The 23,003-nt window shown below is 38.7% G+C and overlaps 1 protein-coding gene across 1 annotated transcript; it reads left to right on the top strand.

The window, feature by feature from the left end:
* Positions 1–244: 244 nt before the first annotated feature.
* LOC124274861 (receptor-type tyrosine-protein phosphatase F-like) lies at positions 245–16,103 on the top strand. Its single transcript, XM_046710230.1, has 12 exons — positions 245–505; positions 4,014–4,164; positions 5,029–5,204; positions 7,419–7,587; positions 8,790–8,963; positions 9,524–9,658; positions 11,870–12,006; positions 12,963–13,068; positions 13,399–13,462; positions 13,694–13,738; positions 14,385–14,472; positions 15,405–16,103. Exons 1-8 carry the CDS (start codon positions 443–445, stop codon positions 12,999–13,001), a joined length of 1,044 nt encoding a protein of 347 aa, XP_046566186.1. The 5' UTR covers positions 245–442; the 3' UTR covers positions 13,002–13,068; positions 13,399–13,462; positions 13,694–13,738; positions 14,385–14,472; positions 15,405–16,103.
* Positions 16,104–23,003: the final 6,900 nt, after the last annotated feature.

A 23,003-nucleotide genomic window follows, 5' to 3' on the forward strand; every position in this document is an offset into this window, starting at 1 on the left:
CTGTTTAATAACGACGTCCTTCAACATCGGTTAATGTGACATTTGACATCCTATAGGGATATACTATTGCATTCTTTACATTCACGATTCAAAGGCTGCATAAGGAAGTGCAATTTTCACATAAAGCTATCATATTTACGGCTATGCCAGTATTAGGTGCGTCCAGCCCACTCGTACAGTCCACGTTCAGTGCTGTGCAGATACGAGGGATCTAGGCGATCGAATAACACCTCGCCAGATTGCGAAATCTGCTCACGTTTGCCAAAGGTATCACATGATTGTAAATTGTCCGTTCTTATCGTGACCCACTTTACCGTATGACAGGACGGAGAACTCGGTAGTGTATCGTGTTCAGGTGTAAGGGTTCTATAGGTGTCACCTCAGTTCGCTCTGGTCCAGCAGCGGTGAATTTCTCCACAGTCGACACAAACTGACTTTCAAGATGACAACCACTCTGCGATACGGCTTGCTTTTAGTGGAAGTCATCTTTCTAGCTGGGATTCAGGTAACACGGTTACTGTTTTGCTTGTTTTGTAGGTCTCACTGAATTCGTTCAGATATCGTTAGAGCATTTATTACCTCGAGCGCGTTAGTATTTCAAGGGAGACAAATCTACTCGACTGACTATATGTAAGTTAAGTACACATAAAATGAACTGATGTGCATGGAAGGTATTCTGTATAGATACAGACCTGAATCATTTCAAAATAAAGGGACCCGTAAAGATCTGGGTTAGAACTGATCTTCAGCAACCCATGCTTGTCGTAAGAGGCGACTAACGGGATCGGGTGGTCAGGCTCGTTGACTTGGTTGACACATGTCATCGGTTCCCAATTGCGCAGATGCTGTTGATCACTGGATTGTATGGTCCAGACTTGATAATTTACAGAATGCCGCCATACAGCTGGAATATTACTGGGTGTGGCGTAAATCTGAACTCACTCACTCCAAATAAAAGCATCAACATTCTTTCCACGTCCAAAGGAAATCCGGCCTGAATATACATGGCCACAAACCCGCAACATGAGCAATGTATTTATCAGGTTGATGCCACACATGCTACATACACACTATTAACTACACTATACGGTAACTGTATACACTGCATGGTAACTTATATACACTACATGGTAACTATATACTCTACACGGTAATCACATACAATACATGGTAACAGTATACACCCTATGGACAAGGTATAAACTTCACGGATTCTGTAAACATTCAACACATAAACACTCTATACATTCATGGACACTGGAGACACTATACGATCACTACCGGAGGAATATAATACACAGTATAGACATACTATGTATGCTACACATATATACTATACACACCTTGAGGTATGTATACGCTGCGCTAAATAGAGTACGTAACATATTCACATCAGTAGGTCACTGTTGTCAGCGCAGGGAGATATATTTCTCTTCACGGACACTAAAATAGCTAAACGAATACTATGTGCACTACTAGATCACGTTATACACCACCGGAGAAACATATAGATTCCATGGACACTGACATTAACACTAACACTGACACCGTATACCTATACATCATACACACGACTACTACACACATTACATGCTATAAATTATTATAGGCCATGAGGCCGATATTACGAAATACACTTCTCTCTGTCTGTCTGTCTATAAATTAATACTATATGCTATAAACTGACGCTATAAGCACTAAACGTACACTACATACTATACATACTAAAAGGACACTATACACACCACATGAAAAGTATACACTCAACAAGGACACTATATATACTACATGATAAGTGTACACTCAACAAGGACACTATACATACTACACGAGAAGTGTACACTCAACAAGGACTCCATATACACTACATGAGAAGTATACATTCAACAAGGACACTATATATACCACATGAGAAGTATACACTCAACAAGGACACTATATACACTACATGAGAAGTGTACACTCAACAAGGACACTATATACACTACATGAGAAGTATACACTCAACAAGGTATACACTCAACAAGGACACTATATACCTACATGAGAATTGTACACTCAACAAGGACGCTATATATACTACATGAGAAGTGTACATTAACAAGGACACTATACAACGACACATGAGAAGTGTGCACTCAACAAGGACACTATATACCACATGAGAAGTATACACTCAACAAGGACACTATATATACTACATGATAAGTGTACACTAAACAAGGACACTATATACACTACATGAGAAGTGTACACTCAACAAGGACACTATACACACCACATGAGAAGTGTGAACTCAACAAGGACACTATATATACTACATGAGAAGTGTACACTCAACAAGGAGACTATACACACCACATGAGAAGCGTGCACTCAACAAGGACGCTATATATACTACATGAGAAGTGTGCACTCAACAAGGACACTATATACCACATGAGAAGTATACACTCAACAAGGACACTATATATACCACATGATAAGTGTGCACTAAACAAGGACACTATATACACTACATGAGAAGTGTACACTCAACAAGGACACTGTATACACTACATGAGAAGTATACACTCAACAAGGACATTATATACACTACATGAGAAGTATACACTCAACAAGGACACTATATACATTACATGAGAAGTGTGCACTCAACAAAGACACTATTTACACTCCATGAGAAGTATACACTCAACAAGGACACTATATAAACTACATGAAAAGTATACACTCAACAAGGACACTATATACATTACATGAGAAGTGTACACTCAACAAGGACACTATATACACTACATGAGAAGTATACACTCAACAAGGACACTATATACACTACATGAGAAGTATACACTCAACAAGGACACTATATATACCACATGATAAGTGTGCACTAAAGAAGGACACTATATACACTACATGAGAAGTATACACTCAACAAGGACACTATATACACTACATGAGAAGTATACACTCAACAAGGACACTATATACACTACATGAGAAGTGTACACTCAACAAGGACACTATATACACTACATGAGAAGTGCACACTCAACAAGGACACTATATACATTACATGAGAAGTATACACTCAACAAGGACACTATATACATTACATGAGAGGTATACACTCAACAAGGACACTATATACACTACATGAGAGGTGTACACTCAACGAGGACACTATATACACTACATGAGAAGTATACACCCAACAAGGACACTATATACCAGATGATAAGTGGACACTCAAGAAGGACACTATCTATACTACATGGGAAGTGTACGCTCAACAAGGACACTATCTATACTACATGAGAAGTGTACACTCAACAAGGACACTATATACACTACATGAGAAGTGTACACTAAGCAAGCTCACTTTACACACTACATGAGAAGTATACACTCAACAAGGACACTATATATACGCACTACATGAGATGTGTACATTCAACAAGGACACTATATACACTACATGAGAAGTATACACTCAACAAGGACACTATACACACTACATGAGAAGAGTGCACTCAACAAAGACAATATACACACTACATGAGAAGTATACACTCAACAAAGACAATATACACAGTACATGAGAAGTATGCACTCAAAGAGGACACTATACACGCTACATAAGTATTCACTCAACAAGGACACTATATACTCTACGTGAGAAGTTTACCCTCAACCAAGACCATTTTTTCAATGGTTTCCATAGCGTTCTATTATTTACATGGTATAATGTATGTGACATCCTAATTCTTTACTATGTGTTGTATATGTAGTAGCTTATTGTCTGTTTACCTGGTGTAGTGTAATTAGCGTACTACTGTCCTACATAGCGTCAATAGAATCTATGTAGTTTATGTCGTGTTAAGTTGTGTGCATTGCTCTGTTGGAACTTTGGGCTTACACTATTCAGTATCTGATTATCCGACAATCCGATGTTTCTCGTGAAGTATTATATTCTCCATGTTTTACACCACGATCATTATTCGTTGTAGAGCTCCTCATCTTTGACAACACCAACTCCTATCCCCGGCCTTAACGAAAACTGCACGACGGAGTGCAGTCCACCCGACATGGTGGAGTGTGTGCACAAAGTGTGTGTGTGTAAACCTCCACTGACGAGTACAGGCACCTTTTGTGTCACCAGTAGGTAGAGGATCTGCTTCACGAAGACGACGACGACTACTCCTACTACTACCACCGCTACTGCTGTTGCTTCTACTTCTATTATTACCATACTACTGCGACTACTACTACCACGACTACAACTATACTACTACTATTGCTACTGTTGCTACTATTACTATTCCAACTACTACTACTGCTATTGCTGTTGCTTCTACTACTACAACTACTGCTACTGCTGCTGCTTCTGCTACCACCACTAATACTACTACCATTACGACTACGACTAATACTGCTGCTGCTTCTACTACTACTGCTGCTGCTACTACTACTACTACCACTACTAAGACGACGACAACACAGTACTAGTACAACTACTAAACAGTACTACTACTGTTGCTGCTATTTCTTGTTCTTCTTTTCTTCTTCTTCTACTTCTATTATTACCATACTACTGCGACTACAACTACCACGACTACAACTATAATACTACTATTGCTGCTGTTGCTACTACTACTAGTCCAACTACTACTACTACCACTACTACTACTACTACTACTACCACTATTACTGCTCAAAAACGATATCTAATGAAAACAAAATACCTCTTCGAATACCACTAAATTCAAAGTTCATTTTTTACACTTTGTGTTCTCATGACTGTATATATGTATCATCAATGACATGCAACACTTTGAACGAGGTGAAACATTTAACTTGTGTATATCATATTGACAACAAACATCGCACCCTGTTTGTCAGTCTCGGCATTTGGATTTATTCTAGACACCGGCGGAATCATTCTACCGTCATTATTATCACACCATTATCATTACTATTACAATTTGCCCCAGTTACGTTTCTGTACAAATCGGTCTTTTACAGAACCAGGTAATATTGGGGACTTCAACGCTACCGATGTGACGGATACCACCGTGAGTCTGTCTTGGGAAGCGCCCACGACACCCGGTGTTATACAGTATTATGATATAGTTTTCAATGCAAATGGAATATGTTCCCAAGAGGTTGTGCACAAGTGCACGGAGACTTCACGACAACCGGTATGTGAATCTTGGCCACTCTAACGATATCATCTTAACACAGAGGACGAGTAATAACATTTGACATAAAATACTGAATTAATGTAACTTATAAGAACTTATTATTCTATTTTCTATAAAAGGCAACTGATTATTGCATTATTTTAAAGTACCTTTTTGTGGGTAATAATGTTCACATTCTGTTTCAAGAGTTTGTTTAAGGAAACTAGCAAACGTAACTTATAACAGGGAGACTATATAATGGGGAGAGGTCACTCCTCGGAAAACCCTAAGCGTATGCCTCGGCTCGTCGCGTGACCAGTTTAGGTAATATGGCAGAAGCGTAGGTTTTAAGATTGAGCCCGGTTTATTTTCAACAGCTGATTACATACGCTGAGTGTTGTGACAACTGAAAACCTACATGTTGAAGATAAGTTACCTATTCTGTCACTTCATTTTAGGTCAAATAATTGTTATTAGTGTCAGTATTAGTACAGTAGATTTGTAGTAAAGTTTCAAGTCGGCATGTTGTAGCTCACTGGCTTCAATTCTCAGTACACAGCGAAGAAAGACTCAATTCTATCGCTAAAACCTTCTTTCACATATTCGTTTATTTTTTATAAGGGAAATATACCTTTAGTTGAAAGGTGTTTGCAAGTAATAGTGATAGTTTTATAACCTAAAAAAATTGTTAGGGTGTATTTGAGGTGTGTGAAAAATATGACATATCGCCGATCTGCCATTGAAATACTACAGGGCATTGTTTGAGTGTTTCTAGTTATTGTTCTAAAACATCTTTCACATACATCTTTAATTTTTATGAGGGGAATGTACCATCAGGTGAAAGGTGTTTGCAAGTAATAGTGATAGTATTATAATTTAAAAAAAATTGTTTGGGTGTATTTGAGGTGTGTGAAAAATATGACATATCGCCGATCTGTTCTGATACGCCATTGATGCTTGTGATGCTTGAGTGTTATAGTTCTAAAACTTTCTTTCTTGTTGATCTTAGTATTTGGCAAAGCTGGAAAGGTGTTTACAACGCTTTGTGATAGTTCTAAACTTTCTGTTTTTGAGGGGTCTGTGACAGTGTCAGATAACATTCTGTCAATGCCCATGCCATTCCACACATGCAATAAGATATCTGAGTTAGTTACTAATGTAAAAAGATGTCTCAAAGTAGATTTTTTAAAAAAGGACAGCTGATGTTAACACATGTTTTCTACCGATAGTTTTGCGTTCTTTAACATGTTTGGTGAGGAATGGCCGTGGTGTATCATTTCTTCTTTCATTCACATATGTATTTCTATCTTTTGTTCTTTTTTCTTTATTTCTTTCATTCATTCACATATAATTCTTGCTCTTAATTCATTCATTCATTCATTGTAAAATTCCGACTAATACAAAACACTGGCTGAAGTACTGTTAAACGCAGCCGAAGTTGCGCTGGGAACGAACCAAGTCACTGTGTGCGTTGGAGCATGACGAGGCACACGTTAATTAGTACAAATGGTAAAGAAAGCAACCTTTTTGTGGTGAATAATGTTAAAGTAGTGTTTCAATTGTTCGTTTAAGGAAACTAGCATTGACGAACACTTCTTGTCTTCTGACAACAAGTCAATAAACAACACATAACATTCCGTCCTCGAATATATTAAGACCATGACATTTTCTTTTGAAGAAAATGCATGTAACAACTTTGATGATGAATGAATGAATTTCACAGCGGGAGACACCAGCAATGGGCTTCAAATGTTGTTCACTCAGAAACCGCCACCCACAAACATTCGGAAAAAGACAAAACAGCAAATTCATATTTAACCGACACGTTTCTAGACCAATAATTACCACGTTTCAACAAACATGTATAAAATGAAGTGTGAACTTCATTTGCCTTTCACCGGTGAAGATCCGGGTTAGAATATTGATCTTCAGTAACCCATGCTTGTCGTATGAGGCGACTAACGGGGTCGGGTGTTCAGGCTCGACACATATCACTTGGTAGACACATATCATCGTATCCCACTTGTGTAGATCGATGCTCATGATGTTGATCACTGGGTTGTCTGGTCCAGATTCGAATGTTTACAGACCGCCGCCATATAGCTGGAATATTGCTGACTGCGGCGTAAAACTAAACTCATCCATTAATTCATTTGCCACTCATAGTTATCATTATGATATAAAAGCACCGATTTGAGGTAAAACTGTTTACGCTAGATAATTTTTTTTCAGCGAGGATGCATGATCACGTTTATAACTGCTCCCAACGATTGCCAGAGCGACATATCTATCAACGTAACGTCGTTGCGTCCATATACAAACTACACCGTCAGCATCAGTGCAGGGAATGATATATATAGTGGACCAAATTCAACGTTATTCATACAAACGGAAATATCAGGTTGGTAACTGATTCTTGCCTGTCATACAAAAGTCATACAGTCATAAAGTCATACAAGGTGGTTCCGGGGACTTCCAGTTATTGGTATTAAGGGTCCTTGCGGGGAATATGAGAGTCTATAAGGTAGCAGTGTTGAGAACTTTACCTTTTAACAATTTATTTAGAGTCTTGAGAGATCATGAGAGATTGATTATGGACAATGGTCATGACTGATCTGTTTGATTGGCATTTTAGAAGTATATACTGGACAAAAATAGTTAGGGATATATGTAATTATGAAATTATGAATAATGATCATTTCTATTCATTGATCTATTCATTGATAAAATATATCCCTAACTTTTTTTGTCCAGTATATATTAGATGACTATTAAGAAAGGTACGATACTTTATGGATAACAACTTCTTTATTACATTATGATGCGACGTTTCGATATAGATTCTCATACCGTTGTTAAGCAAAAGTATGACAATCTATGTCGAAACGTTGCGTCATAATATAATAAAAAAGTTGCTATCCATAAAGTATCGTACCTTTCCTGTCATGACTGAAGGATGAAACGATGAATGAAAGAAACAACCAAAAATAATACTGTGCGTCCCTCTGGACACAGTGATTATTTTCTGCGTCCATTCTCTACATGTGTGCGTCTTCTGAGAGATACCAAATGAGATTGCGCATAGTTACTAATATATTCACATCTCTGGGGGCTATTACACTTGAAACCTTTTCAAATGATTCCAATTATCTATGCTTGCTGTGGGTGATCAGGCTCTGTGGCTGCGTCGTATCTTTCCCAGATTGGAATCGTATGGTGTTCATTGTATCAATCACTATTTTGTCTGCTTGATAGTAATCATACTCGATTAGTAAGAGTACAGAATAGGCCTTGTATCGCGTAAGCGATTCATGATTTACTTGAGCTGTATTATGTTGGGCTAATTACAGTGTAAGATAACCTTGAATAATCACGTGATGTATACATACGAAATCATTACTTAATATAGTTTCACTGACGTTTTAGTCATTAGAAATAATATGTGAAAATAAAATAACACATTCCGTAAAAAAAAACTAACTTAGTTTCCCGAAATCACAAAGAAAACGTATTATGTAATAAAATTAATTTTGGATCCGTGAAATATTCCGCCGATTACCTTTTTGTTGAAATCATTATTAATACATTTTGAATATTTTCTAGCCCCTTTACAACCAAGAGTCGTCTATGCAAGCGTTCTGAACACCTCCACTATCAAGGTAGCCTGGGTACAGCCGACACAAGACAACGGCCCCACCTGGTACAACGTCACAGTGTTGGAGGCGACTGGGAGACGCTCGTCAAACTTCTCCATCAAGACTATAATACGGGTCGATGGTACGGGACTAACAGCTTAGGGTGCAATAATATAACTGATCCATTCTGATCAGCCTTCAGCATGATCAATGCAGTGCACAGGTGTATACATCTGAGAAATGGCGGGTGGACATGCATATGTTGGTTTTAAAATTATAGCTACAGTAACGGTGTTTCTAAACGTGAGCTGACATATTTCAGATAACATTCAACGGGATATTAGTATTTACTTTTGATTATGGAATTTGATTTTACAGAGTTACAAAGACTCCAAACGTACATCGTCTTTAACGTCATCTGATCAAGAACATGGTGTTCGAATTGACAATGTTTCTCCATCTGGCATAACGGGATCGGGTGGTCAGGCTCGCTGGCTTGGTTGCCACATATCATCGGTTCCCAGTTGCATAGATCGATGGTCTTGTTGTTGATGCCTGGATTGTTTGGCCCAGACTCGATTATTTACAGACCGCCGCCATATAGCTGGAATATTGCTGAGTGCGGGGTAAAACTTAACTCACTCTCTCACTCACTCTCTCCATCTGGCATATATTTGTGTAAGGTGAATCTTTACATTCCAGGGTTCAATACAACGTCATGTGAGGTGCCAGGTCTCCTAAGTTCGTGGGAGTACAAGTTCACGGTGACGGCTTACACTCCCGCAGGCTTTGCGCATGCTCCAAATGCGTCAAGAGTCGTAATGACATCCCCAGCAGGTATGGTTATCAAATGTAACGTAATAGTACGGATTATATGTTGTCTGGGTCGGAAGTACCTGTATTTAAGGCACAGAGGAGGGCTTATACATAACTTGGAAATGTATGGTATTGAAGGTAGATTGTTAGAGTGGTTATGTAATTACATATGTAATTGCTATCAAAAGGTCTTTGTTAATGGAGCCCTGTCTAAACCAAGGTTACTCCAAGCTGGCGTCCCACAGGGATCACTGTTTGGCCCGTTTTTATTCATTGTTTATGTAAATGATATTGCTGATGAGTTAGATTGCATAACGCGACTATTTGCAGATGACACATCATTAGGCAAGGCTTCTGGAAATCTGAACAGAATAGAACCTCATTAAACGTAAATCTCAGAAGGTTAAACGACTGGGCAAACAAGTGGTTGATATCATACAACCCAGATAAGACAGAATCAGTACTTTTCTCACTTAAAGATGATATTTGCTCGATTAACTTTTTATTTGACGATAAGATTGTTAAAACGGTAGAAGATCATAAACATTTGGAGATAATACTTTCATCGAACGGCAAATGGTAATCACATGTATCTAATATTGTTTCCAAAACCTCTAAAATGATTTACTCAGTGGGAAAACTTAAATATATTCTTAATAGAAATACACTTCTAAAGATTTACACAGTTTTTATAAGACCTCACTTTGAGTACGCATGCGAAGTCTGGGATGGCTGCGGAAAAGAACTAAGTTTAAAATTGGAAAGGCTCCAGATGGAAGCTGCAAGAATTATTACAGGACTTCCCAAATATTCTTCTTTTAATTCACTATATTATGAAACAGGCTTGGAAGCACTATCAGAGCGTAGAAGAATAAGAAAATTGTCTTTGTTCTATAATATTCAAAACAACAAAAGTCCAATCTACCTAAAAGAAATACTTCCTCAGTTCGTGGGCTCCAGGAGTCAATATAATCTAAGAAATCCAGGCAATATCTGCTTGCCAAGAACAAGAATAAAAAATTCTCATGAGTCGTTCTTCCCATCGACTATAAGATTGTGGAACAATTTATCTACAGATGTAAGAAACTGTACTTCACTATCAAACTTTAAATCGAGCATAATAACATCATATAAGTCAGCTCCACTGTACTTTTCTTACGGTATTAGAAAATTTAACATATGTTACATATTCAACTACGTCATGAAGCTAGTAGATTAAGTTACGATCTGTACAGAGTAGGGCTAATCAATGATCCATCCTGCGCATGTGGAAACCCATGCGAAAATGCTCATCACTATTTCTTAGAATGTTCTTTATACAATCAACATAGAAAGATCATGCTTAAAGCTATTCAAGATGTATGTGGTACTAATTCTGTGATTACATTATCTTTTATTTTAAACGGCATTGTAGATCTGACAAATCATAAAAATGAAATTAGATTAAAAAATGTACATCAGTATATATGCAAATCTGAACGATTCCAGTAGTCTTCTCTCTATACACCTTTTGCATTATAACATTTCCCCCTGTTATCTTTCAGTCTTTATCTGTCTCTGTTTCTAATAATTGCTTGTGATGTAATTAGTTATTGTAAATATCTTGGAGAGGGGTTTAATAAGTTGAAAGAACTTGTCCCCGATCCTTTTCACATTGTGAATAAAATATGTTCAAACTAAGTATTTAAGGTTTGAACGCAACGACGCCGACTTTGGACTTGTGTCTTAACCTGATGTAGCAACGTATGAAACGATGTTACCACGAACAGAGGGAAAGAAACTAACAACAAATAAATAGCCCCAAAAGATAACCCGATCCCTCCCCCAACATACTAAATAATCATACTGTATGCCGATGTCAGTTTGTCGAAGGGCTAGCCTGGTGGTTAATGCGTTCACCCGTCCCGTGTTCGATTCTTCGAATTCATAAGGGTACAACGTGTGAAGTCCACTTCTAGAACCCCTGGAGTATTGCTAAAAGCCTAAAACCTCACTCACTCACTCACTTATACTAAAGCATGTATCCTTATCCTGGCCTTATTCTACAATCTGCCATGGATTTGGAAATTCGCGATTCAGACTTGTCAATCAGAGGTTTCAAATCACAATATCCACCTCAGTTATTTGACGTCCGTCCCACCCTGAAGGGTACTTCTTTCTCAAACCTTTTGTAGTCACTTTGAAATATATTATTAGAGTTGCACATCACATGAGTTTTCTTTTCAACCACAGCGCCTGGCCCTGTTGAGAACCTGACAGCCACCGCTGTACCCGAGCCCTACTTTGGCACGATACTCACATGGAATTGTCCCGAGGAGAAACAGAGGAATGGGCGTATTCTGAAGTACACCGTGCATTACAAGGGCGATGTATGTATATCTGGTGTTAAGGTTTTCATTCATTCATTCATTCATTCATTCATTCATTCATAAAATGAATACATTTTCAACTCGATGATAACATCACGAAATTCAAAGACAGCTCTAGGTAAAAGGACCATTTACTATGAACCAATGCATGATTCCACTTCCATAACACTTGATAAAGTGACTATTGTTTGATATCCCAAATAATTATTAATATTTCTCGTCACGATGTGGATCATGTGTTTTTCACCGCTTAAACAGTTCGGTGTGGATACTTTGTATCTGTCGTAATCATCATAATAGGGGCGGTAGGGTAGTCCAGTAGTTAAAGCGTTCGCTCGTCACGCCGAACACCATGGTGTTCGATTCCCCACATGGGCACAATGCGTGAGGCCTATTTGTGGTGTTCCCCGCGGTGATATTGCTGGAATATTGCTAAAACCTGCGTAAAACCATAATCAGTTATTCATTGACGCACTCGTAAAGCAGATATACCACCTCCTTTTTATCTGTCAGTGGCGTCTGTAATCAAACTGTAATGCATTCAAAATGTTTTGCAAGAAATACATGATAAATTTCTCTTCTCTGTTCCCGTTTGTTCTTGCATTATTTCTCAGTTACCATTCAATTATCTCATATGAACGTATGGACATGTGTACAATTCCCTCATTTGAAAATGTCTACAATTCCCTCTTATGAACATATGAACATGTCCACAATTCCCTCATATGAACATGTCAACAACTGGTTCATATGAACATGTCTACAATTTGCCCATATATCAACATGTTGGAAATTCCCGAACATCAACATGTGTACAATGCTCTCATATGAACATGTCCACAATCCCTCATATACTAGTAAACATATGAACATGTCCACAATCCCTCATATGAACATATGAACATGTCAACAATTCCTTCATATGAACATACATCTATACATCTATGTGCATGCAGGTATCCCAGGAAGAGCATTACGGGGAGCTACAAGCCTGAGGATCCCTGCACGGACACGAAGTCAATGTTCGTGCCGATGGCTCCCGTCATTAACTACACGTTTACAGTAAGTATGCCAGAACGTGATGTATATCATATCGATTTGAAGAATGACCGGTAATTTACGAGCAACCATGGAATGATGTGGGTGTGATGGGGTGCCTCAGATTTACCATGAAAACAGATATAATTATGCTTTAATGTTTCGTCAAAGGTATTTGTGTTTATATTTTAAATCATATATTTTTGTACATAGTGATCGAAACGATTATACACAATCGATGAACAGACATTGTTATGTTAAATCGATATTTTGTAATGTGCAAGTCAGATACAAGAATCATATTTCAGTACATCATGATCATACTAACGTATTTTCTTGAATAATCTGTTACAGGTTTTTGCAAATGCGGAATTTAAGGGTGAAAAGAAATCAATTATTTCAAGAATGGATCCTGAGCGTAAGGAAATATTTCGCATCATTTATGATCTTATCGTGTAACGTTCCATGTGAAGGTTTAACACATTTGTGGATATAAATGTTCTTCGATGACAAATTTCTTGGATAACAACTTCTTGTATTTTGTGAGTGCGACTTTGTCAAGCATGAATTGCTCATTCCACAAGTTGGTGATAACATTTGCTTTACAGTACCAGTAGACTGACCCCTACATGTATTCTGTTTTACACAGGTATGGTGTTCGTGTTGCCAGCAAGGGCCGATAAAACATCCGACTGTATGTATATCTTGACCATCTTTCCCCAAACTACATAGGTCGGTTCCAGACTTTCGCAGTATTTAAAGTGCAGGTTCAATCTGCCTTTGACCTGTTTCTGATTACCCACTTAAATGCTATGTACAGCCCATTCCATCCCCCGACACTACCTGCTCCACCAGCGTTAACTAAAAGGTTGTAATTGTGTGTAGTCTCCACCATTGTAGGAGGGGCTCTCATTGCTTTCCCATACCGATTATCATTAATAGTACAGTGTGTAAAGCCTAATCTTGGCTTCCCTGTTTGTAAGAAATGACAAACGATTGTCTGGTTACGTTTGTCTGTGAGACATCGTGCCCAAACACCGAGGGCCGTTGCTTATGATATCTATCAATGGAGTATGTATGGTAAAATAATGATCTGTCTTTCGATTATGATACTCAGCTGCAAAGAAGCAACGAAAAAATGCAATTTCCATAAAGCGTAAAAAAAGCACATAAACATTCAAGCAAATGACGATTCCGGGTCTAAATTGGGTCTGCAGGGTGTGGAACCATTGTACTTACCTTGTCAGCTTGCTGACAGGGTGAACGTGTTTGGTCATGTGGACAGGGCGTCCGATATATATGTGTGTATCAATAATTAACTATCGATTTATTTCCCCTAGCCTCCAAAAGTCTGCTCATCGTCTCAGTTGTCTGTGGTACCATCATTGTCATCCTTCTTGTCCTGATTGCATTGCTGGTTGTATACACGTATGTATCACTTGTTTAAGGAAGATGTTTTTTTTGTAAATAAACTGCAATAACATCACCATGAATACATATGGTTGGTACAGGGGTAGTGATGTCTTTAGTCAGAATATGTCAGCTTGCTGACAGGGTGAACCTGTTTGGTCACGTGGACAGGTCCGTCCGACATCGGATCAGAAGGTTCGTGGTTCGAATTTCATTACGGGACACCCCAAAGAAAGGACAGGTTACCTCCGAAGTACTGTAGTGTTTTAAGCATAAATATATTCCGGAGCATTCGCTCTTTTCCATCACACCGTAACCAAGCCATGGTTTGATTGATCGGAAGATAAAGAAAAACAAGACCACATATTTTTTTCTTTTCTTCATTCAAATCAGTAGATACAAATATACACAATACCTAATGCATCAGAACTAGTACACAATAAGACGGACGTTCATATGGGTAGGCATTACACATACTGGAAATATCATTAATATTACGCTGGGAATATATGCAACAGAGATGACCATTTTCTGTCAAATATTTTTTTACTTTTGTTGGCAATAAACTTTTCTGTCATGAAAATTTCACACAATATTTTTACAAATGCATCCAGTGATTATATATTTTTTTTAATACTTGATACATGGCTGTATTTTTTACCAGCAAGAAGTATATGGTTCATTAGGTCGGTATTATTTCCGCCAATTAAGACTGTATATTTTGTCAGGGTAAAATGTTCTGATGATGTATCTTCAGTATACTCTTTCAGTTTGACCAGAGTTCGTTGGCCAAAGACATATGCACTCATATCGTAATCGACTCCGCAACCTTTTTAAAACTGGTGATCATTTAACGAATACACAATTTTAATATATGTAATGTCACTTACGTGCCAGCATGGACGATACGACACCAACAATATGTTAAATTCACTCGTTTTTGTCTTCAGGCGCATCCTTCCGTCTAGGAGAATACAGAATGCTCAAAGAAAAAAGTCTCTGGGAACAAGCAACCAATCGTACCGCAGTTTTAAGACTGAGCAGAATGTGGAGAAGCCTTACATCAGATGATGAGGACAGCGGAAAGAAAACCGGAAAGAGGACACTTCAAGACGTTCAGTCAAAACTCATGGCTTTTATCATGTGCCTGTTTACATTTATCTAAATAGTTCTTTAAGTTTCCTATGTCTACCAGAATTGTGTCAACATTCTTCAGGAAGATGCAGTTACATCTTGCAGTTCCCTCAGAGTTGACCAGGTGAGGGTATTATTGGAACACTATGAGATGAACTGATCCTATTTCTTTGAAATTTAAGAGTCTAAGTGTCTCTGTTGTCTTTGTTTTGTTTTGTGTGATACAAAGAAGCATTGATCAAGAGCCAATGATACAGAGAGACCCAAATGCCTCGAATGATCACACAAAGGAGATGTTAGTCTCATGATATCTGGAGTTTGTTGTTGTTGATTTTCAGGTTATTGTTTGCTTTATTATGCACGGTTGACTGTATCAACTATTGCCAAGGACAATTATCTTGTGTGCATGTCCTTCAATTTCTTCTTGTATGCTTTGTATAACAGATGGAAATGAAATACTCCAACATCGTAAAAGAAATAATTTGATTCGAAATAATTAAAATGCTTAAAAAACAGCTCATTTGTTCGTTGTGTTTATTATCTCAAAATCCGCGTGAGTGTCACATGAATGCTTTGTACCTTTGGTATGCCTTAGGATAAGTCAATATTTCCCAGATATAACAATGGACTCTGACCCATTGGAATGCGATTTCTCGGTAGCAGTTATATGGCATATGTTATGACAGGTAATAAATCCTCAACATGGTACCCACTGGACATTCGTAATATACCTACCGGTTTATCGATCGCTGGTTTTGATAATCACATGCAGAAGCCGAATATATATATAACCGTAAATCTGAAATACAGAGACACTCATCACTATCACTTAACATTAGTGTATGGTGCTCCGTTGTATGCTCCAACACCACTTGAGTGAAACATTTCAATCATATCATTCCCACTCCACATACTGTCTGGCTACATTTTGTGCAGCAATGGCATGTCATTCCATTTTCAGAAATACAATGCTTCGATATCACGCACATTTTAATCGTCTCAACCATCTTGTCAAACCCAATTGCGCAGATCAATGCTCATGATGTTGATCACTGGATTGTCTGGTCCAGACTCGATTATTTACAGACAGCCGCCATATAGCTGGAATATTGCTGAGTGCAGCGTAACACTAAACTCACTCACTCACTCTTGTCAAACAGTTGTGAAAAAGGTAATTAACAGATGCAGATTAAAGTTATTTCTATTCGATCATGGAAGTGATAACAAGAACCGTTTGTACCCAAGTAAAATGATGATCAGATGCTGGAAAGGTTGTATCATAGATGGCGAAGACAGTGTCAAACATGACCAGACAGAAAACATTTCGCGACCTTCATTTCTAGCCAATGAATTTTGTCCGATGCACTCTTACACCCTTCCATGAAAGGTACATTTCGCGATGTTCATTTCCAGTCAATAGTGTTTGTCCTATGCACCTTACACCCTTCCATGAAAAGTACATTTCGCGATGTTCATTTCTAGCCAATGAGTTTTGTCCGATGCACTCTTACACCTTTCTTTGAAAGTATATTTCGCTACCTTCATTTCCAGTCAATAGCGTTTGTCCTGTTAATTTTTACATCCACCCTCCTTCAAAAACGTCTTTAACGTAAACTTAATTAAAGAAAAATCCAATCAAATATAATGTGGTACATTGGAAGGAACGCCGGCTACATCCATAAGGATCACAGTAAGGACACGTATCTCTTATGTCATGCAATATGCACAGTCTGTCCTCTGTCTACGATAGGGCTGGTGGGTTAGCCTAGTGGTTAAAGCGTTGGTTCGTCACGCCGAAGACCCGGGTTCGATTCCCCACATGGGTACAATGTGTGAAGCCCATTTCTGGTGTCCCCCGCCGTGATATTGCTGGAATATTGCTAAAAGCGGCGTAAAACTAAAACTCAGTCAGTCTACGATATATTCACGAATTGTGTCATAATGTTAATGGATGGCCAGTGTCTACAACCCGTCAATACATCACAATGTAAGCGACAGAACCCTTCCTTAATTATGAGAAATATCTGTTGACATCAGAGTCCATGCCACCATTCCTACTTAATAATAACCACGTGCATGTGAATTGTTAACTGTGGTGATACCAGCTGAATAACAGGATAACAGAAGTTTTTTGCTTTTCGGGGCCAGGAGGCATAGAGTACAGTTTAAGATGTAATGCTGTTAATTAGCATTTTCAGAGCGCTATAATGGAATACTTTATACACTTTGGAGGCAAAGCGGAGCAATGGATTACTGGCTCTTGTTGTCTATTTGTATAAATTAAATGTGTAGTACATTTATAATAATACTATAATAATACACAGATGAATAATGTTCTCTGTGTAATATGGACATATAAACAGAACATGATATTCGTCTTCTTCACCTTCTCTGCAGTATGGACATAATAAGTTTGAACATATTTGTACTTTAAAACTTTTTGAACAGCATCTAAACTTACCAAATGTTCAGTATATGTTCAGAACTTTGATACTCTGCTGAGGCGATAATGATAACTGTCGCTGACGTTTGGAAGTTGATGACCTGAAATAAGAGAGCATATCAAGATCGTTTGCACTACTGGGTCACGTATTTCAAGTAGCAACAACAGGACGTGGTATGTGGGTGTAATTTGTTCTTTTCAATTTTGATAAACCTGAGAAGCGACACGTACAGGTTAATCTTGTCACTAATTACAACCTGATCGAAAGTTAAATATTGATACATGAGATATTCAAATTGTAATCGTTGTCGTGTGTCAACATGTTACCACTTCGTAAGCGATACTCTCTCGCTATGCATTGTTTAGGGATTACTTCGTAAGTATGTGATTGCTTACAGTTATAGCCAAGTTCAGAAGGGAAGTTGAAGCTGTAGGTTTAGAATAGTTTCAGTCGGTTTTGTAGTACATTATTCTCAATAGAAATATAGATGGAAGTAATTATTGGGTCTATCTCAAGACACCTACTGCATAATACATCTACAGACCTATGGTAATGTGTTTGTTCAAGTTCAACTTTTCCATAGTGGTCAAATCTTTTGGACACACCCCAGCGGTACTTAAAATTGACCAACACTAGATTTTAAAATATTTTGTTTCGACTTTGTGTCTAAATACAGTCTATCCATAAATAAAAACAACAAAGACCTTTTCTTGATCTAAGAGAAATCTCTGCTAAAAGCAGAATCGATCGTATTATTCCGACTATATCATGAGTAGGCGTTTGTTTAACGCCGAATTCAGCAGTATTACAGCTGCACGACGCTGTGTGTAAACAGTTGAGTCTAGAACAGACAATCCAGTGATTGACAACATGAGACACGATATATGAATAACTATAAAAAAGTTATGACACCAGATAATAATAATAATTATGCACATTTATAATGCGCTCATTTCCACGCTAGCAGCATGCTCAAGGTACATAGGAAGGGATGATGACAATGTTATTATGATTCATGGAACTAGCGGAAAAGATAGATTTTGAGACTAGCTTTGAATGAATCAAACGTTGGAGAAAGTTTAAGATCTTAATGGAAGGTCAATTTGTCTAGGCCCATGACCCGGCCTGTTTCAGAAATAGAGGGTTCTTGATGCATATTGCTCAAAAATGGAAGGTCAGTTTGTCTGGGTCCATGACCCGACCTTTTTTCAGAAATAGAGGGTACTTGGTTCTTATTTCAGAAATATATTGCCGAGGGGAATGGAAGGTCATTTCAGCAAGGTCAATCAAACGTATATAACTCATGTAAGTGATATTTCAGTGCAATACACTACTTCATACAATATGTGATTTAGATTCATCAAATTATCACCAGGGAAATTAGACATGCTGTCATTTGTCATCAAATGCTCATTGCTCAGTTGTGCTCAGTAAGAGTCCAACATGGCGTCGGTATGTACATCCTGACAATCCAGTGATCAACAGCATGAGCATATTTCTACGCAGTTGGGATACGGTGACAAGCGCCTTGAGCATGTACTAGTTGCTATCTACTATGCGCGCTATATAAATATCCTGTCCTATCCTATCATAATGTGTCAACCACGCTTAGTTGTGACTAGGGCTGGGACGGGTACTCGGGTACTCGAATCCGGGTCGGGTACAGATGGAATCGAGTCCTATTTATTGGAATCGATTACCCGGAAAGGGAGAGAACTCTGTAATGACTAGAGCAGATAACAACTTGTCTTTTTCATAATTGACGCAACACTCATTTACATCATTGGTATTGTCCGATTAATGAAGGTTATTATAAACGACTGTAATATATCTGCGCATGAGCAGTGAGTAGTGAAAGTTACAGTAACAGCGGGAACGGAAAGTTCTGTGTTTTAACGATGAATGTAAGTAATGGTGTTACTCTCTATATCTGTTAAGCCGATGTAAATTAAATAGCCTAAGATCTGTTTTAATGTCTTATTGCCATCCTTTCGAGTTTTCTATAATAATCTCTGTCAACTCGTGATTGAATATTCAGACAGTTGTCAGAAGCGCTGTATTCCTTACATTTCCTGGTACTCGAGTCCGATTCGGGTAAGTACATGCGGGTACTCGATTCCATTATTTCCTACCCGTCCCAGTCCTAGTTAGGTCCCTCACTATCATAGCAGAGATTATATCGAGTGTTTGGGAAAGCATGTGCAATACTGTCAAACTTTCATGTGACGGAGGTAACTCTCGCCCACATATAAATATTGATATGTTAAACATGATACATCATGGAAATTAGCTGTTAGGCTGTGTCGCGAGTCTCAAATTAGGACAACAATGCAAGGACTTTATAATATGTCGGTGTATCTCGCACTCAACAACCTCGATGATCCTGACAAGCCACACGCCTACGTAAAGACGCAGCTACTGACTGCTACAGTGTTGATACATGAGATATAAATTGATCACAATGATGTTATCTTCCAACACGTTGACTCTTTTATAAATTCTTGCTTTGCGTTCTTAGTTAAGGGGGCGGTTGGGTGGCCTTGTGGTTAAAGTGTCCGCTCGTCACGCCGAGGACCCGGTTCGATTCCTCACATGGGTACAGTCCGTGAAGCGAATTTCTGGTGTCCCCCGTCGTGATATTGCTGGGATGTTTAAAGCGGCGTAAAACTTAACTCACTCACTCTTAATTGAGAGGCTAGTTGATTTTTGATAACTTAAATTGATACTAATAGCATTATTAGTCAATTTGTATTGCGCTTTATGATGCTCATGAATGTTGATCACTGGATTCGATTATTTATAGACCGCCGTCATATAGCAGGGATATTGTTGAGTGCGGCGTAAAACAGCAACCAAAGCAAAAAACAAACATGCTCCATATCATGCTCAAAGCGCAGCCAGGAAAACAGTAGTCGAAAGCTTGATGGAATAGATAGGTCTTAAGAGTATGGATATCAGAAAGTTAACTTATGTACTAATATATTATTTTCTTCTATCCATAGAACTTAGTTTTCCTTCAAAATATTATTTGCTTACAATCCGAAATAACGGACAAACGTTTTTATGAAATGTACTCTGACTCGTAAAGGGATTCTGCGTTTTGCTGACATATTTCTCTCGATCGCTAGTTACACACTACACAACACGACACAGCCGCCCGCTTATCAGCAGTTGACTGACCTACAGCGCTGGGTGGACAGTCCCTGTAAATCACCCTGATACAGAATTCCTTGTCCCACTGTGACTGGCCTTAGCGTCGTGTAGCATTCATTCACAATGGCCATACATGTATTTTCAAGATGGTGTTTCATGTTGGCAGCTATTAGTATCGGATCTGTACTTACGGTAAGTGTTTAGACCTATCTAGCCAAGCGGGGTGCTCTAGTTACATTTACACCAAATGCTTCTACACTACACATACTACGTGCTATATCCTGTGCACCGGTCTAACGACATTCTCACATGAGTGAGTGAGTGAGCGAGGCTACCGCTTTTACGCCGCAAAATTCCTACTGGGGGGACACGACAAATGGGCTTTACCCATTGCCAATGTAACCATGTGGGGATCGAACCCTGGTGTTGGGCATGTCGAGGGAATGCTTTAACCACTAGGCTACCTCTCTGCCCGAAATTAAGGCGAAAGTGGTAAAACTAAAATATTGAAACAAAATCGAGTTCACTTCTCCTCATGGTACATGGTGAAAAGGTAACACTCACTCACTCACTGAAATTGATGATTAGGGTCTAAAAGAACAGACAAACCATACTGGATATGATGCAAACTAATGTCCCTTATAGGCACTGTTACTCCTTTCTACCAATTATGTGTCATCCTAATGTTTCACTGTTTACTTGGGTCGGTGGGGTGGCTAAGTGGTTAAAGCGTTCGATCCGGGTTCGATTCCTCAAATGTGTACAATTTGTGAAGCCCATTCCTGGTGTACCCCGCCGTGATAATGTTGGAATATTGCTAAAAAATTAACGCACTCACTCACGACCTACCGCCTCATCGGTATCGAGGAAGTGGATCCTGTGATCGTGTCATACCAAAAGACACAGAAAGATGTACTTGTTGTTACCTGGCCTGATGTCTTATATAAAGTGTATGATGGCTGTACAGTGGGTAAACACTAATGAGTGAGTGAGTGAGTTTAGTTTTACGCCGCTTTTAGCAATATTTCACCAAAGTCACGACGGGGAACACCAGAAATGGGTTTTTATTGTACCAATGTGGGGAAACGAACCCGGGTCTTCGGCGTGACGAGCGAACGCTTTAACCACTAGGCTATCCCACCGTCCCGGATAAGCACTGGAAAGTGTGCTCACGTCTTACATTTCGTCACATAAATGTACTTTTCTTGAATGAGACGTTTACCCCATGCCACCTTATATAGTTATTATCATCATTAATGTAAATTTCAGACATCAACAACAAAGCCGTCTACTACAGAGGAAACTACTAGCCGACACCTTTTGTGGGTATGTCTTGAGGAGATTACTACAGGCTACCATCCGACACATTTCTTGACACATGTGTGGTATGTCTTGTCCAATAGATTACAATACAGGCGATATACATGGCCATCCATGGATTGGTACATTTCTCTGACACATGCCCTGAAAACAACGTGTCCATATTGTATGTCTTGTCCAATAGATTACAATACAGGCGATATACATGGCCATCCATGGATTGGTACATTTCTCTGACACATGCCCTGAAAACAACGTGTCCATATTGTATGTCTTGTCCTATAGATTACAATACAGGCGATATACATGGCCATCCATGGATTGGTACATTTCTCTGACACATGCCCTGAAAACAACGTGTCCATATTCTTGAGAAACATCTGCAGAAAGCGGACTCCAGTTGTACGAGTCTCATCCTTGAATAAGCTACCCGTGAGGATCCGGGTTAGATTTGATCTTCAGCAACCCATACTTGTCGTAAGAGGCGACTGACGGGAT

Source organism: Haliotis rubra, unplaced genomic scaffold (genome assembly GCF_003918875.1).
Source record: "Haliotis rubra isolate DU_JTF1 unplaced genomic scaffold, ASM391887v1 Scf195, whole genome shotgun sequence".
Classification (NCBI taxonomy): domain Eukaryota; kingdom Metazoa; phylum Mollusca; class Gastropoda; order Lepetellida; family Haliotidae; genus Haliotis; species Haliotis rubra.